The sequence below is a fragment of the Dermacentor variabilis genome, chromosome 9 (assembly GCF_050947875.1).
Source record: "Dermacentor variabilis isolate Ectoservices chromosome 9, ASM5094787v1, whole genome shotgun sequence".
Lineage (NCBI taxonomy): Eukaryota > Metazoa > Arthropoda > Arachnida > Ixodida > Ixodidae > Dermacentor > Dermacentor variabilis.
Genome location: NC_134576.1, coordinates 149,269,243 through 149,285,777, shown reverse-complemented (window position 1 = coordinate 149,285,777; position 16,535 = coordinate 149,269,243). Strand labels below are relative to the sequence as shown.

General features: G+C 50.0%; 1 protein-coding gene across 10 annotated transcripts in view; it reads right to left on the bottom strand.

Moving 5' to 3' along the window:
* The window catches only part of LOC142557821 (putative ATP-dependent RNA helicase DDX43), a 265,242-nt gene that overhangs the window by 160,141 nt on the left and 88,566 nt on the right, over positions 1-16,535 (bottom strand). For all 10 annotated transcript variants that reach the window (XR_012822857.1, XR_012822858.1, XM_075669983.1 and 7 more), the window contains one exon: positions 1,379-1,488. Coding sequence is in view for 8 of the 10 variants with exons in the window: in XM_075669983.1 (XP_075526098.1) it covers positions 1,379-1,488 (110 nt within the window). In the remaining 2 variants the exon portion in view is untranslated. The remainder of the gene's footprint in view (positions 1-1,378; positions 1,489-16,535) is intronic.

Genomic DNA, 16,535 nt, shown 5'->3' with positions numbered 1-16,535 from the left:
AGCCATGCCTTCACATTTTCTAACCTCATCGCACTACTTAATTCTCTGCTGTCCTCGATTGCACTTCCCTTCCCTTGGCATCCATTCTGTAACTCCAACAGATTACCAGTTGTCTGCCATAAGCATTACATGGCCTGCCCAGCTCCAACTTTTCCTCTCAACAACCACTAGAATACTGGCTACACCAGTTTGCTCTCCAATCCACACCACTGTCTTCCTGTCTTTTAATGTTAGACCTCATATTTGTCCTTCTATCACTCGTTGTATTGTCCTTAATTCTTTTTCAAGCTTCTTTGTTAACCTCCAACTTTCGGAACCATATGTTCGTACCGGTAGATTACAGTCATTGTACACTTTTCAAGGATAGCGGTAAGCTGTCGGTCATAATTTGGTAATGCCTGCTATATGCGCTCCAACCCATTTTATCCTTCTATAAATTTCCATCTCATGTTCAGAGACTTCTGTGAGTAATTAACTTAGATAAACATACTCTTGCAGACTCTAGAGGCTGACGATCAATCAAGAATTCTCGTTTTCTGCCACATTATTGAACATTACTTTTGTCTTCTGCACATTAAACTTCAACCCTATTGTTACTATTTTTCAGCTAAGGTACTCAATCATATGTTGCAGCGGTGAAATAAAAGTTGACTACATTAAAGTTAGTGATATCTGTTAACATGACAGGTCCTAATAGTTTACAACAAGTGCACTGAATATCAGAAGTTCGTAAACATATCTCTTGTGAAGAGTTGATGCAACTTTAGTTGAAATAGCAGTTTGTACTTGGCATCATAATTTATGAACTAGCCTGCAACAAAACTTTACAACAGCAGGAGTCATCGAGATCTTGCTGCACAGCTGCAGCCAAAATTCTGGTGGAGAATAAACTGTGATGGCAATCAAGCATTTAAGTTACAACTAGTTTCACAAATGACAGGAACAGACAAATTTATCTTTACTTTTCCCTGCCACCATATTTTGCTAACTGTTGTGGCTGACAGTAAACAAGTTGAGTCGCTTTAGCATACACTAAAAAGGATGAAGGGAAAAGCCTGCACGCTCACGAGACATTCAATAAATTACTTGACATTCTCATTCGAATGCGTTACTTTCTATTACTTGTTTTCTCGCACCAAAGGCTGTCGGTTCGAGTGCCTTAATTCTATCTTAATTGACTGTGATTTAATTAATTTTGCCTTAATTAACACTAAAGGTTATGGGTTCGACTCATATAAAATTCGGTACCACTGAATTTTGGTGCCATAACGCTGGACGGTCAATGTTTCGATAAAGTTGCGCGGTCAATTTTTCAACCCATGAGCCATTTGTGGCTTTTGCCTTAATAAGCAAAATAGAAGAAAAAGCACACACTTACGATAGTTGGAAAATGCCTGTTCGAATGTTGTTACGGGGTTGCTTGCGATGTTAACAGGTGCCTGCTCTTCAGGGCCCAAGTATTTGACAACTATGTTGTTGTTGGCCAACCTGCAGTCCCAACACATGGAGAAAAATATAAGCCCTACGTTCCAAAGCTTAAGAAAATGCACTATAGACCTTTTTTATCCAGTGCGCTGCCATATTGGGCCTGAGCGCATCTGGTGCACCACTATATTGTGCATGAGTGTGAACATGACAATGCACGAGCACTATTGTGTTTCAGTTCCTGCGCCAAGTGATAATACGGCAAGAAGTTTTGCCTACTCTCGCTAGCAATTCACAGATGCCACAGCTCTCTCTTGAGACTTGGCTACCAAGGCAACAAACAAAGCAGTTAATCAAAATCAACCTGCTTCACGGTAGTGCAAACAATCACAAGGGCATTTATTGCACCTTTCATAGACTAATGCTTGCTAGCCGAGTTGCTATCCACAAAACATGCCGATGGGCACGCGAAAAATCGCGGAAGTCCGACTTACCGCGACCGGATAGCAAGCGAATATGTTTGCCTCATGCTGGACACCAACGCCTGGTCGTTCGCGCGTTTGAACGATCGTGTTCGTCCATTCTGGGGTAGGCCTCACGAGACGGTCTCGCAGAAGCATGGATCAGTGCACACGCAGAACATCCACGCCACTTGCCGACCCGGAGCCAAAGAGGAAGAGCCTTCTCCTTTTTGCACCCAAGTCACCTTGCCGTTAGGTGGCATTAGCAGAGCAACACTCACGCCATCTCTCGTACTACTCTGCAAGCATACCGGCTGCGCAGTAAAGCCACGCGGCAAAGCCGGATTACAGGAGACGGGGCTATGTGAGAAAACAACATATCTGGGGACGCGTGAGAGTCTGGCATCCCCACAGTGTATGCGCATTGACTGCTGCATTGACAGATGCACAGCTTACTTTCGGAAACATGTGTGAGTAACGTCACTGATGCACTCGATAAAGCTCTCGGCACCAAGCACTTTGTCACCACTTGGCAGAGGAGGCCGCAGAGGGAGTAGTCATTCAGCATTGGCTGGTTTCACTCGATTTGGGTGACCCTTGAAGCCATCTGCCTTCTACAGATTGGCAACCGAGACAAGCACAGAGGACTTGCGCCATGACAAGCTGTGTGCACCTGGATTGACTGCCACATCAACAGATACACAGCCTACTTTTGGGACCACGTGTGGCTGACGTCACAGACTGGATCCGATAAAGCAACGCTCCAATTGCTGTTGGAGCCACTGGGCAGTGGAGGTGGCAAGCAGAGAAGTCATTAAGAATTGACTTGTTTCACGTGATTCAGGTGGCCCGTGAAGACATTTTCACAGTTCATTTTCAGTTTTTATGAGTGAAATTGACCAGCATTTATTACACCGGAGAAGTGAGCAGTATGTGCATATCTGGAAACAATTCTGAATTCCTCAGATGATGGGCTTGCATTTGGGGAGATAGGTTTGCACAAGGCTGACCCTACGAGCGATGGTCAGGAAAGGGCATGACGCTTTTCCTGCCTGCAATGCACAAAGGCACTATGGCAGGGTTGGTTGACTCTCCAACACTGTGCAGATAAGGCTCCAGAGTCAGATCGCCTACAAACATGAGTTTATTCACCCAGAATACAGCACAGTGTGACAGTCACAGAGCTTACGAGCAAAGGCTCACCGCAAGACCGACCAAGTACGAGTGCCCGCTATGCTAGGGCTAACCAGGTAGTAGTCCACCAAGCGCAAGAACAAGAAGTCGCGGTAGCAATAGTCCCATATAACCAACTTGTTGCAAGCCTGTGAGCATCTGCCGCGGCACTAAAGCACTCAGCAGAAGAGAGCTCAGGTGGAGCGGGCATCCGGGGGCCACCACTCAAGAGGCCAATCAGGGCGCGTCCCAGTGACACTTGCTCATGCAGCGATTCGACCCTGGGAAGAAGAAGTACAATTTGCGCAAGAAATTAGCTGCGGCATGCCAGCCATGTCCGCCATGTTGCCATTATGGCCACAGTTCCCAGAGATCGAGCTAAGCACAACACATGAGCTGAGGGGCGAGGTGCTGGAAGGCACCTCAACCCCCACATTCCCCCCCTTCTGAAGACTGCAGCCAGCCTGGGAAACTGCGACGTCTGTCTGACCAACTGCCATCTTTATTTCTGGCATTTAATCAAGAACACTGAAGTCTATAGCCAATGGACTGGAAAGCCCATCTTCCTTCTTCGCGGCCATGTTGACTGCCCGCTCGTGCCAAGAGTCCACCTCCTGAGCGGACAGGGTCAACGCAGTAATAGCCGCCGCAATGGCCGCCATTAAGTTTGGGTCAGCCGCGAGGGCTGCAGCAACCAGGTGCAGCAATTCGGGAGCAAAGGCAAGCTGCGCAGCCGGATTTGAGTTTGGCTGCTGGACTCGTTTTTTCCTCGTTTTCCACATTGGCCTTGTGCACCAGCAAACAGTTATGCGTCACCGGGTGCACGACGAGCACCCCACATGGGCAGCAGAAGGTTTCCAATGGATCCGCCAGCATTGCCACGCCAGCAGGCACCTGGGCCTGGTCTAAGAGTGTGTGGCCCCAGAAAGGGTGGGGGTAGTCCCATGCCCCCGTTCCGATTTCCACTTACCATTGATCCCACCAAAGCCGAGTGAGACAAAGGCCACGGGAGCCTCCAGACCTTGCTGGAAGGCCCACGTCACCACATTCCTACAAGACAGCTGCTTCGTGGGACCAGCAGGAGCAGAGGTTGCATGGGCAGGTGCTGGCGCAGGTGATTTCTGGACCGGCTTGGAGGGGCAATGTGAAGCCTCAATGTCACGAGTAGGAGACACCGTGCAGGGCTTCAGTTTCAAGCGGCAATGCATGGCATCTGGCCACTTTTGTGAGGCCATTATGGAAGTCACTCCTGGTCAAGTGAACAAAGTGACGGGATGAGGGTCAGGCCGTGTGCGAAGGAAAACGCCTAGTCTGATGCGCCACCAAGGTGACTCAGAGTAGTCCCTGGGGCTGGATAGGAATGAGCATTGGGCCAATAAGGGCACGCACTTCCTTCCGCTCCGGTGTACTAAACAGGTAAGCCTCCTGCCTGATCAGTAAGCGTGGTCGAAGTGGGGAAAAGTCCTCTACCATCTGGCTGGCGTTCAGCACGGGCAGAGATGGCGCAAACCCCACTTACCCAGCTTGTAGCAGTGTTTACGAAGGAGAATAGCCTGCCAACAACCCGTTACTTCAGGGTTGTACAGAAACGCGTCCACCAGTGGAGGGCCAGGACTGCACAAGAAAGTATATTGGGCTAAGAGAGACCATGAATGCTTCGACGTGTGCACACCAACTATTGATTTTCTCAATTTACCAGGGTGGTAGGGAATAATGTCCATCTACCTACTGGTAGGGGAAAATTCCTTAGTCATGTCACTACGAGGCCAGGTTGGCACTTGAGGGTATATTAGGTCAAAAGGGCCTGTCACTGCTTCAATGTGCACCCTCGCACTGTGGCTGCATTTCTCCATTCACCTGCCCAGCAGAGAATGAAGCCCGGCTACGAGCTGGTGGGAGAAAAGCTGCCTAGGTGCGCTTCCACAGCATTTACCACTGGCATGACCTGGTGCTGGCCGTGTCACGGTTTGCCTGCAGTTCGTTGACTGCCTCCCCCTCTTCCCAGTCGGTGCTTCTGGCAACGAAATGTTTGAGGTTAGAGACGTGAACTGGACCACCGACTGCTCTCCCTTGGGAGTCCGCCAGCTTGTATAACCAGAGGGGACGTTTTGGTCTCCACACAGTACGGGCCCAACCATTTGGCTGACAGGGAGGCAGAGATGCCTTTGGCAGCATCACTCAAGACATGGTTGTGTCTGAGGACGAGATCACTGACACCATAGAGCATGTCCCTGTGTTACCATTCACATTGGGCCTTCTGTCCAGCCTGCGCTTTTGCCAGGTTGGAATAGGCCAGGTCAAGGGCCATGTCCATCCGTGAGCGCAGTTCCGCCGTGTGGCTGGAAAGGCCGGCTTTCGTGGCGCATGCCCTGCAGCCGGTCCGCAGAACGTGGTCCATGGGGTTTGGCAGCTCTCTCCTGAAGTTGAGGAGCGCGGGCGTGTACCCAGTCAAACGGTTCACTGTGGACCGCAAGGAGAAGCCCATCTCGTTAGGACAGACATCCCAATTCCTGTGTTGCCGGGCAACGGCCGCGGGCAAAGGCTTGAGGTTCCGCTTAATCCGCTCTGTTGGGTTGGCATGTGGGTGATAGGTGGCTGTCTTGTGGTGCTTAATGCCAAAGGCAGCACACGCATCCACGAACATCTTGGCCGTGAAGTAGTACTTGTTGCCTGATATCAGCTCCACCGGAAAGCTGTTTAAGACCTCGGTCAATACGTCTCAGATTGCGCGTGTCGTTAACTTCCGAAGGGGAAAAAGTTCAACCCATTTTGTGAAGTTATCTTGACAGACATGAAAAAAACGTAGCCTCACTGGGTTCGGGGAAAGAGTCCCATAATGTCACAGGTCGTGACTTGCCAGGGTAGCTGGCTGTCGATTGGCTGCATGAAGTTGGGCGGTTTGCCCGCGCTAAGCTTCACGCGATGGCACATATAGCACGAGCAGGCGTAGTGATGAGTGTCACGTTTCATGCCTGGCCAGGTAGCGGAGCGGCACAACTTTTGGGAAGTCTTAAGGCCACTCACATGTCAGGACAACCGCGATTCGTGGAAATAGCTCAAGGTGGCTTTCCTTAGACTGCAGGGTATCACCACCTTGAAAGACTCCTGGGGAGCCTCCTCAGATGGGATATAGCAAATGAGAACTCCATCGGCATCAAGCAGATACGTGTCCAACATACCTGCAACAGTACCAGCTGCATCACACTCAGCGCCAACAGCAATACCAGCTGTCCGTGTGTGCCCGATGGCTTTGCCACCCCGCTCCTCTTAGAAGCTCGGCTTTGTGAGCTCGTCAACAATTTGTAGACAGAATGGATTGGTCTGCTGTGCCTTAAAGGGACCCTGAAACGCTTTTGACGATTTTCTACAAACGTACTGAGTCGTTAGAGTAGGTCCTTCTGATCATTAATTGACACATCTAAGTGCTCTGCGTAAAGCGTGTAATTTATTATAAGGTTTTGAAAATGCACATCGCTGCCGATCGCAGCGCAGTGCTCGGCGGAATTTTAAGCCGCCCCTACCCATATGACCGAAATCACCCATATGACGTCAGTGGGGCGAGCTATCCGATTAGCTGACCAGGGCGCGTGATCGATAATTTTTCCAACTTTATGGTAAACAAATGATCTTCGTAATAGTTGGAATGTTAGTTAATTTGTTTTTATAAAAAGAAAGTAGCATAAAGAGAATGCACAAGAACAATTTTTCAGTACACTTAAGCACTTCCGGCACACAGCAAGTGTCGTCTGCTTGTGTTACAACGTACTCCATTTTGACGAGAGCTCCGCAGTCAGAGTTGGTCTCAGTCTTTTCGCGAGCACTATGATTCGACTTTGTTGCCTTGTGGACTGCAAACATAGCGACTGGCAATATGTCAAGCTGTGACATCGTGTCCCTCTGCAAGGCAGCGTACGAGCGAACTGGCTGCTGCGCATCGGACTGCCGCTTTACAAACGGCGCCAGGATTTGCGCGTTTGTGGCCGTCACTTTACACCGGAAGATTACTAACGCAATAGCATTTCGTGAGTCCCGTATTAGGGCAAACTTGAGCGCAAGGGGACAGGGTCTGGCCGCTTGACTGTGCCGCAACGGGATGAGCTGAGATGAGCAGAAGGGCAAATGTGTATGGTCTGCCCGGTGCAGCCACCTGGTGGCAGAGAGCTCAACCATACACAGTAGCAGCAACGAAGCGTATTCTTCTTTGCTGCTGGTGCGTATTTTTCGCAGGAGTGTAATCATCAACACGTTGTTTTTATAAATGTTTAAAATGTTTTACACTTGGTTAGAGCAATATTAGCGCTTTGTTTGGCTGGTTAAGCGCTGCGCCAACAAGTGTCTGGACCGTGCAGACCGATCAGGCCGCTCACGTGCGTCTATGCCAAAGTTCCTTCATCAGCTTGAGTTTATGCCTCCAGTCATTTGCCGAAATGACCAGCTTGCCTGTGGTTAATGGAATACCAGACACGTTCGGCGCTACAACAGAATGCTCGCAACGCACGCTGCTTCGATAGCTCTCGCTTGAGGTCGACAGCCAAGCAGCTAGCGGACAAGTTTCGCGCGGGCGGGGGCGGGCTCCAAAACAACCGGAAGTGGACGATGTGACGTTGCATCATGACGCAGGACCAGTGAAGGCGGAGCTTAGCCCCGCTCGCTCGGCGAACGAGTTGAGGAGGAAAAGCGTGGCTGGGGAGGAGGGTAACTTCTAATCGCTTGTAGCTCCATTAATACGTAACGCTTCACTTAAATTGTGGTGCGAATGTTCTACTTAAGCTGTACCCTACGAGTCTACAAAATTTGTCCGAACCGTTTCAGGGGCCCTTTAAGTAGTTATTGCCCGCTGAAGACGATACCAGAGAAAGTAATGGGATCCACCAAATAAACACCCTCTGCCAAGGCTGGCAATGTGGGCATCGCTTTGCCATCGAGGGTCGCATCGTTCGAGCCATTGGAAACACAGGCTTTGGTCTCTACTGAGTGTGAATTGGCGCCGTTCGAGTCATGGGAGACTGAAGCTCCAGTCTCTACTTGGTGGGAATGCTCATGGGAGTGACAGACCAAAGGGTCAGACGCTGAAGCAGAGGTGCATGACAAGGTGTCAGCCATCACCTTCGAACTCCCTTTCCAGTAGCACACAACAAAGTTGTACCACTGCAGTGTCAATGTCCAGCGCGCAAGGTGGCCTCAGGGCTCGCTTAAGCGCTCAAGCCAGATCAGTGCCATGTGGTCCATCTCACCACAACCAGCACTCTGTCGACATAGCAGTCGAACTTCCAGTAAGCAGAAACTATAGCGAGACACTCCCTTTTGGTCACGCTGTAGTTGCGCTGGGCAGCGTTAAGTGACCGGTTGGCAAAGGTGACTGGTTGCAGAACGCCGTCGTGCTTCTGAAGCAGCACAGCCCCAAACCCCAGGTAGCTCGTGTCAGCTTGGACAACGAACTCCCTGTTGAGGTTGGGCAGCTTCAGTTTGGCTGTGGCCATTAGAGCTCGGGATAGTGCATGAAAGGCACCCTCCTGCTGAGGACCTCAGCTTCATCATACCAACTTTTTCTACACTGCGGTCAAGGGTGCTTGGAGAGCAGCACAATCTGGGATGAACTGTCTCAAGTGCCTAAGGTCCTGAATGTTCGCTGGTGTTGGGTATTCGAGGATAGCTCAGACCTTCTCTTCGCACAGCAACTCTTGTTGCTCTTGCTCTTGTTGAATTTCTTTCTCTATGACTAGGCTGCGAGAGCACTGCTTCCATCAGAACTCGGAGAGGCCGTGCAGCATTGGTGTGCAGTGGCGTTTGCTCTGGGCCAGGCATGGCGGTGTTAGAAGGGCCAACCTGCGCCTGTTCTCCCAAATGCATGCCCTATCCTTAGGGGCCAGTAAACAGCATAAAGGTGACCTGGGTCGCTGTTCCGACAGGTGCACGAGGTTTCACACGACCGGCTAATGGATCAACAGTGGAGCGGGGTGGCTCACGTGCATCGAAAATATTGCTCAGGTGTGCATGAGCCAAGCGGTAGTTGGAAAGTGCGGTGAGGTTGTCGGTCAAGCGGGGTGGTTCGCGCTCGACCTTGCCTACCAGCTGTGCTCGGGACAATGAAAGGCCAGCAAGTGGTTTTGCACCAACAGCGAGGCAAGGAGGTTTCGCTGCTACGCATCGGACATCGAACTGCGCTTGGGACAAAGAAGGGCCATTACAGAGTGGGAAGTCTGCTCCGTGGCGAATTCGTCTGAGAAAGGTACTCGGGACAAAGAGAGACCAGTGAGGAAGCTTGTGCCAGCACCTAAGCAGGGTGGCTCCGATAGGACACATGGGGTACTCAACTGCACTCGGGACGAAAAGAGCCAGTGAGCAGGAACAGCACGTTGGAAGGGCTAGTAGGCACCTGCTCCGCGCGCGTTTCAAACTGTTGAGGAAACCCGCAACTGGCATGGCTAGGACTAGGCACACATCCGAATGGTCGACATCACCACAGGGCTGTCTAAAGAAAGGATCGCTCCCGGTTGCCAAGAGCAGAGGGTCGTTGAGGCAAATGTACTTCATACTGTCGGTGTGATCCGCGTCGAAGGACATTAATTTCGTAGGCAGCGGATCAAGCAGGAACAAGGGCCGTAAAGGGGTCTGCTCCGATGCCCTGCCGAAACCAAGTTCGGTGCCAGTTACGTGGAGATTGGTGGCAGTCAGGAAAGGACATGACGCTCATCCACTTCGCAATGCATAAAGGTATTACGGCAGGGTTTGTCGACTCACTGACACGGCGCAGAGAAGGCTCCAGAGTCAGATCAACAACAAACATGGGTTTATTCACCCAAGATACAGCACAGCGCAAACGTCATGGTGCTTATGGCCAAAGGCTCACCGCAAGACCGATCCGAGTATGCATGCCCGTTGCACTGGGGCTAACCGGGAAGCGGTCCACCAAGCTCAAGAATGAGGAGTCGCGGGAGCAAAGGTCTCATATAACCAACTCGTTGCAGGCCTGTGGGCATCCATTACAGTGATAAAGCGCTCAGCGGATTAGAGCTCGGGTGGAAAAAGGGCACCCAAGGGCGCTCAAGGACCGCTACTTGAGAGGCCAATCAGGGCGCGTCCCAGTGACATTTGCTCGCACGGCGATTTGACCTCGGGAGGGACAAGCACGATTTGCACGGGAAATTAGCTCCAGTCTGCCAGCCGTGTCCACCATGTTGCCATTAGGGCAGCGGTTCCTGGAGATGGAGCTAAGCACAACGCACGAGCTGGGGGACAAGGTGCGGGAAGGCACCTCGATCCCCACATATTAGAATATGACTCAGTGCCAAGCATGCTCTTCTGATACAGAGCCAGCAATGCCATTGCCCGTACTGGGGGCAAGGACTTACAAAGTCGCCATCTGTCGGAAGCACCTCCCTTGCATAGTATGAGGAATCCGACAGCACACGCCTCACAGGTTTCGCTTACGTGCTCAATAAGAACACCACGTGACAGCCCTCCTAGACATTTCTGTAAGTACTCGCAAAACGAGGGAAGTATTTTACTGTTGAAATAATAATCTTGGGCAAACCGAAGGCGGAAAGTCGTTTACAGATGCTATCTCTTTACCGAATATGTGCAGGGAACGCCACTGTGTGCGGTCGCTGCGATGGAGTCTCCCGAACCAGCATCTTGCATGAAAGGTGGGCAAACGCTGTGAGCAAACCATGTGAAATATGTTCTTATAGTGGGCTGTCTGTGTAACTAAATAGAGTATAACAGAATGAGGCCTCAATACAGCGATCGCACGGGTTCGCGGTGACCGACTGTGCACCTGCATCCATGTACGCGCACAATGTTTCCCTTTTGCTGCGAGCACGTTTTTGCATCGTGCTGTGAGCAGCAGCATATGAGCATTTGACACCACACAAGCAACCATCGTTGCATGGAAACTATCAGAGCTGTGAAAAAGTAATTTAATTATAACTACAAACTTCGACACCTACCAGGGCGACTTGGGATGTCCCATCGCAATGATTGAATCTTTTTCTTTTTTTTTTTGTAAGGTGTTGGACGTTTAAGTACCCCTATTTCTCAAGTTGCCTCGCACTGTATGTTTATCGATCTTCCCAGCGAGCAACTACCCGCTGCTTCATTTATTTAATCCAGTACATTTCATTGTCTGGTGCTACACAAGCATGAGCATATGTCATGCCCCTTTTTACCCTTTCTATTACTGTGAACTTGCCAGTATCCAGCATCAACAAGTTCATAGACGAAAACTTCATGACATTAGCCGGGCAGCGCGCAGGCGAGCATCTCAGTGCACACTTTGTGCTACTCACCGAAGATCACAGCCCCGACGTCGTTTTAGAAATCTTCCTCACGTCTGTGATTTCTGCACACTCGAGCTATAGCTGACGGCTGTCTGCCGGTTCTAAGTTTCGCGAGCCAAGCTTCACGCAGCTTCTTGTCCTGCGGCTATGTGTGAATAAGGCTGACATCGGGCTCCGTTGCGTACATCCGGCACTGCAGCACCGAGTAGTAGCTTACCATGCTGCACGCCTCTAAAGTCAGCCACTACCTATCATCGTGCTTTCAAATGTTGTCAAGCAGACACCCAAGGTGGGAAAGCCTCACCACTTAATCAGAACCGCAGCGCAGGTTGTACTTTAAACTTTCGTTTTCAGCTCGCTTCGGCACTTCCGAAGCTGCCAAAGCGGCTGCTGTGTCCACGTGATCCCTCCTGCCACGACACGCCGAAGGTGGCGCCAGCTATTCCAGTGGTGGAGCTCACCACCAATACGCTGACATGTCCAGTGTTCAGTCACGTGAAAGTGACCAAATGATTACACTAGAACCTAGTTCATACGTTTTGGAAAATACTGCGAAAAAAAAAAAATATGTACGAACTGGAAAAACATACAATCCAAAGTAACTAAAAAATTTTTGCAGACTCGACTGTAGTTGACATCTTCGTGATGCAAACTGTTGCAGCACGAGACACTGATGCGCGCAAAGCTTGCAGGGCCTGAGTGGCCCGAGATGCACATTGTAATTCTTGTGCCTTTTGTGCCCAGTCAGGGAGAAGGGTTGTGGCAAAAGATGCCGAGCGTGTCGTCATTTTCCTATTGTGTAGTGTTTTGAGAAACCGGAGTGAAATCGAGTTAGTGAGTGACATTGGAACACAGTCAAACCTCGTTAATACGTACCTACTTAATGTGTAATTGTGGTTTAAACATAGTTACGAAGATTCCCCCACCCAGCCTCCATTAAACCCCATGTATTGGATGACCGCTTAAGCTGTAGTTGCTCAGTGCCCACCAAACGGTTAGCTATTTCTGCTATTTTCTTTCTTGTTCTACACGCACAGGCACAAAATGGGCAAAATCTCATGTGTGGAGACATCCGATTCTTGAGTTGTGACACCCGGACAACAGCCACCAGTGAAAGTGACATTTAAAGGGAAGCTGAAGAGTTTGTCGAATTCAATAAGACGCTCATATACGGATGCGGGAACCTTATAAACCATGAAGGTAAAATTTTGGGGGGGATTTTCACTTAGGAGCGATGCAATCGTTGGTTAAAATTGCGTTATAGCTCCGCCCCCCGTCGAACGCCGCGCGCTGCTGCTGATGCTGACGATGCGAGCGGAGACCGGAAACCGTGGCTCAGTGACGTCAACACTGGTGTTCCGCTCCTTCGAAGTCTCCGCGACCGTGCCTATTTCTGCGTGCGTGCCGTCCTAATCTGCTTCACTCGACCCTACATTCCTTTATATGTGTGTATATAGGAGTGGTAGTTGACGTGCGCAGCATCAATTGAACTTGTAGGCCGATCATGCCGGCGTTCTGTGCAGCCTACGCTTACACGAACACCAGCGGCGGCGACGATGTTCTGATGTTCCATTAGTTCCTGCAAGACAAGAAGCTTTCAGCTAAGTGGGAGGTTGCTGTGAAGCGAAACAACTTCAAGCGCTCAACAACAACAGCATTGTGCTCTAACCACTTCCGTGACGATTACTACCGGAGTTTATCAATAATGCGTGCTTTGGGTTCTCCTAAAAAAAAAAAAAAAAATAGCACGCTGAACGGAAGGTGCATGTTTATCGCCCACCCTTGACGCAGGTTTCATCGCCAAGCGCCGCGAATTTTCTGTTCGCACGTGTGTTGTGAAACAGCCTGCATGCAGCTACCATAACGTAGTGCAAGCGTAAAGTTTGTATGTGTTGGAAAGCCTGCTCACGCCAAGACACTGCGCTCCCCCTTCTCTCGCACACAAAAGAAACCGACCATCTCACGTAGCCGACGGAATTCGCCGGTTACGAGTAGCGTGCGGATGGCGCACTGATGAAGGTTCTATACTACACGTGCTAAAACAGCTGGTAAACTTTTCCCGCGTTTAAACCGTCTGTGTAGATTGCTGACAGCTTTGAGGCAGCGCACAAATGCTGAAGATCGCATCACCACTTGCATTCTACGAGGAGGCACGCAGGAACACAACACTACAGTTGTTTGCCTGGAAACGTACTGACTGGAACGCTGAATGCAGCTTAGCAAAAAACACTCGCCAAAGAAGATTTCCAACACGAGGAGACGCTAACACTTTGCCTTCGTTCCCGTGGAAAGCAGTGCTTGCACCAGCATTTTTTGCTTCTTGGAGAGGCCGGCTCTTCGCAATTGGCTCGTACATGTAGTATGTACAAGTATGTACAAGTATAAACCCCTTACAAGTGATCTTGCACGCGACAGCGACAGCGCTACAAGCGAGGCGATGGCTGTCGCGTTCACTCGTCGTCTGCAAGCCGAACTCCACACAAGTGACGGCTTTAAGCGACGATTTCCCGGTATGAGGGCAGCAATATACGTGCCGAAACTAGCGTGACGCATGCTTTATTAATTTAAGTTGATGTATTTTAGTGAAGAAGGAGCATGAAATATTTCTGAAGGTCCTGCACTAGGTTCTTATTCTTGCACGTGTAAAATTCAATAGTTTGCTCGTTCCGTGCGAAAAACAGTAGTATTTGAGTTATGTACATCCAGTTTCGGCTTCGCACAATTGGCTAGTCACTCATAGCATTTCCGGGTGACGAGCGACGAGTTCTAGATTTCTAGAAACAAGCGATCGAGCGACAACACCGAGCGATTTGTTCAAGCGACGGCCCGTTTTGTCACTCGAAGCCATCGCCCGTCACTGTCGCGCGCAAAATCGCTCTCGTAGAGTTTGGACTTAACGCCGAACTCCACAGAGAAATGCAAGCTCTCGAAAATTTCCATGACCGTCTCAGCAAAACGCCACCAAACTACTTTGCACCGTGCTTCGTGTGTAGCGGCAGCAGTCGGTCCGGACAAACACCATTGTTGATGTCACGAGGCGCCCGACTAATCACAGGCGGAAACGAGGCGCGCGAGCTGGGCATGTCTGCTGCTGCACTTTTTGTCGAAATAAACTATATTTGCGCTTTCTTTCGCTCAATTTCGATGCGATATTCGAATTCAGAGGGTTGAAAACCACGGCGTGCTGCTCTTCACTCATTTTTTCTGGAAAAGCTTTCAGCTTCCCTTTAAACATGGCCACCAAGACGTAGTTCCTGCCTATACAGCTGTTGCCGATTGCAGCGCACAAAAGCATGGCCCTCGAGATTCGCTTCCAGTAACACGAAGAAGCTGACACGAAGGGTGTGAATTCACTGTCACTGTCAAACCCAATCCAATTCAAGTAGTAGCCGTGCAGGAGCACATTGTCCCTCTGTCCGTCCGTCCTGTAAGTCGACCGCTTTCAAGATAAAGCTGCAGCAGCGAGTGACTGTAGCTTCCCACTGCCTGTAGGTTATATATATGTCAACGAGGCGGCTAGAACAGAGCGCTCACGAAGCTCTCGGCACAAGCTGCACCATGCACTTTCACCATATCGCTTTCAATATGTGGGCCCGCGTGTGTGGAGCTATCGCATCGCAGATCATTTTCAAGATATGGTCTGCGTTGGCCATGCCATACATGCAGGTGCAGTTGGTACACGGTTGTAGCAAGCATGTGACATCCCCTCGGGCATAATCTTCATTGGCCCACCAGGCTCGGTGGCCTGCCAGGCTCAGTCAGGCAACATTGGTCACCGCACCAATAAACACCGGCGAGCACAGCTGCTCGGCGGTCAGTCATCGTTCGTCACCACCACGCTGCGTAGCATCCATCTAACGGAGGATGCCTCGAGCCCTCCCTTGTTCACGAACCTGGGCAGATCGTGACAACGGTTTATAATGGTTTGACGCAGATGGATATGACGCTAATGAGCGATAGCGGCTTATAATGATGGGAATGTCATCAGCGTACCAGGTGCCGCCACCTGCAGTACTTTGCTTGCGTTATCAACACACATTTGCGCCGCTGTGCGCACGAGTTCGTTTCTCCGCAGCGCTGTCGTTTGTTTTTACTGGCCGGATCAAGTTTCATAACATTGATAATGACATCGGCCTGCGTGGAGATAAGCAAGTGGCACAACGCTTACGCATACTTAGACAATTCCCAGAGAAGTTTCTGTGTGATTTTTTTCTTCATTCCGTCAGTTTGTTTGCAGTCGTGGTGTTCTAACAGTGTTCAATGGTCTTTGCTGCGGCGTGTTGTGTTTATATTATCGAGAAGTCGATGTTGTTACATCCTCTGAGTTCCCGGATAGCAACATTGTTGCCGTCATCACACCTCGCCCATCTCCAAGCTAAAGTGATGACGACAACGACGATGTGGAAGTTGACGACGGCCCTTCATTACCTGATGCGGCGTGTGCTTTGAGCATCAGGCCAGCTTTCGCAGAGGAGTAAGGCCTCATGGACAAATTCGCTCGTGGCCTTACCAAGTTCGATGTCACGTCAAGGCCCCCATGGCGGCAAGTGAAGATAGCAGATTTTTTGCTGCCTACCGACAAACAAAGTGGAACCCGACTACATCAAACCCACTTGCAGCGAATTATTCTTGATATCGAACAATTTCTGAACATGGTATAGTTACAATAAGTATATACAGCAAAAATTATAGTTACATCGAACAAATATAGCAGCGACTCCCAAAAGCAGGCTACACTCAAAGAACAACGATAGCGACAAACACACTCGGCGATCGACGAAAATCTGTTCAGCGGGTCAAGTGCGTAGGCTTTTATACATCAGTCGTCGAATGTTCCAGAGTAATCGCTTGGACCCGCGTGTCTTCCACAAAGTTCTACATTATTTACGTGGCGCATACAGTGCAGTCCACTTATAACGATACCACATATAACGATGGGTCGACATGAGAGTCATTTTATGCATTAGGTCTATGGTAAAAAAACCATTTATAACGATAGGTTATTCACTGCATATCGGATATAACGATGCAAATTTTGCTGTCTGGACGGCGTTTTCCATGCCAAATAATCGTAACATTTGCGTTGCTTAATTCCCTGAAACGAACGATGTCGAGAAGAGGCAATGTTTAGCACCGTAAGTTCGTATCTGCCGCCATTACCGCGCAGCACGTCCCGCCCCGTGCGTGCGCCAGAGAA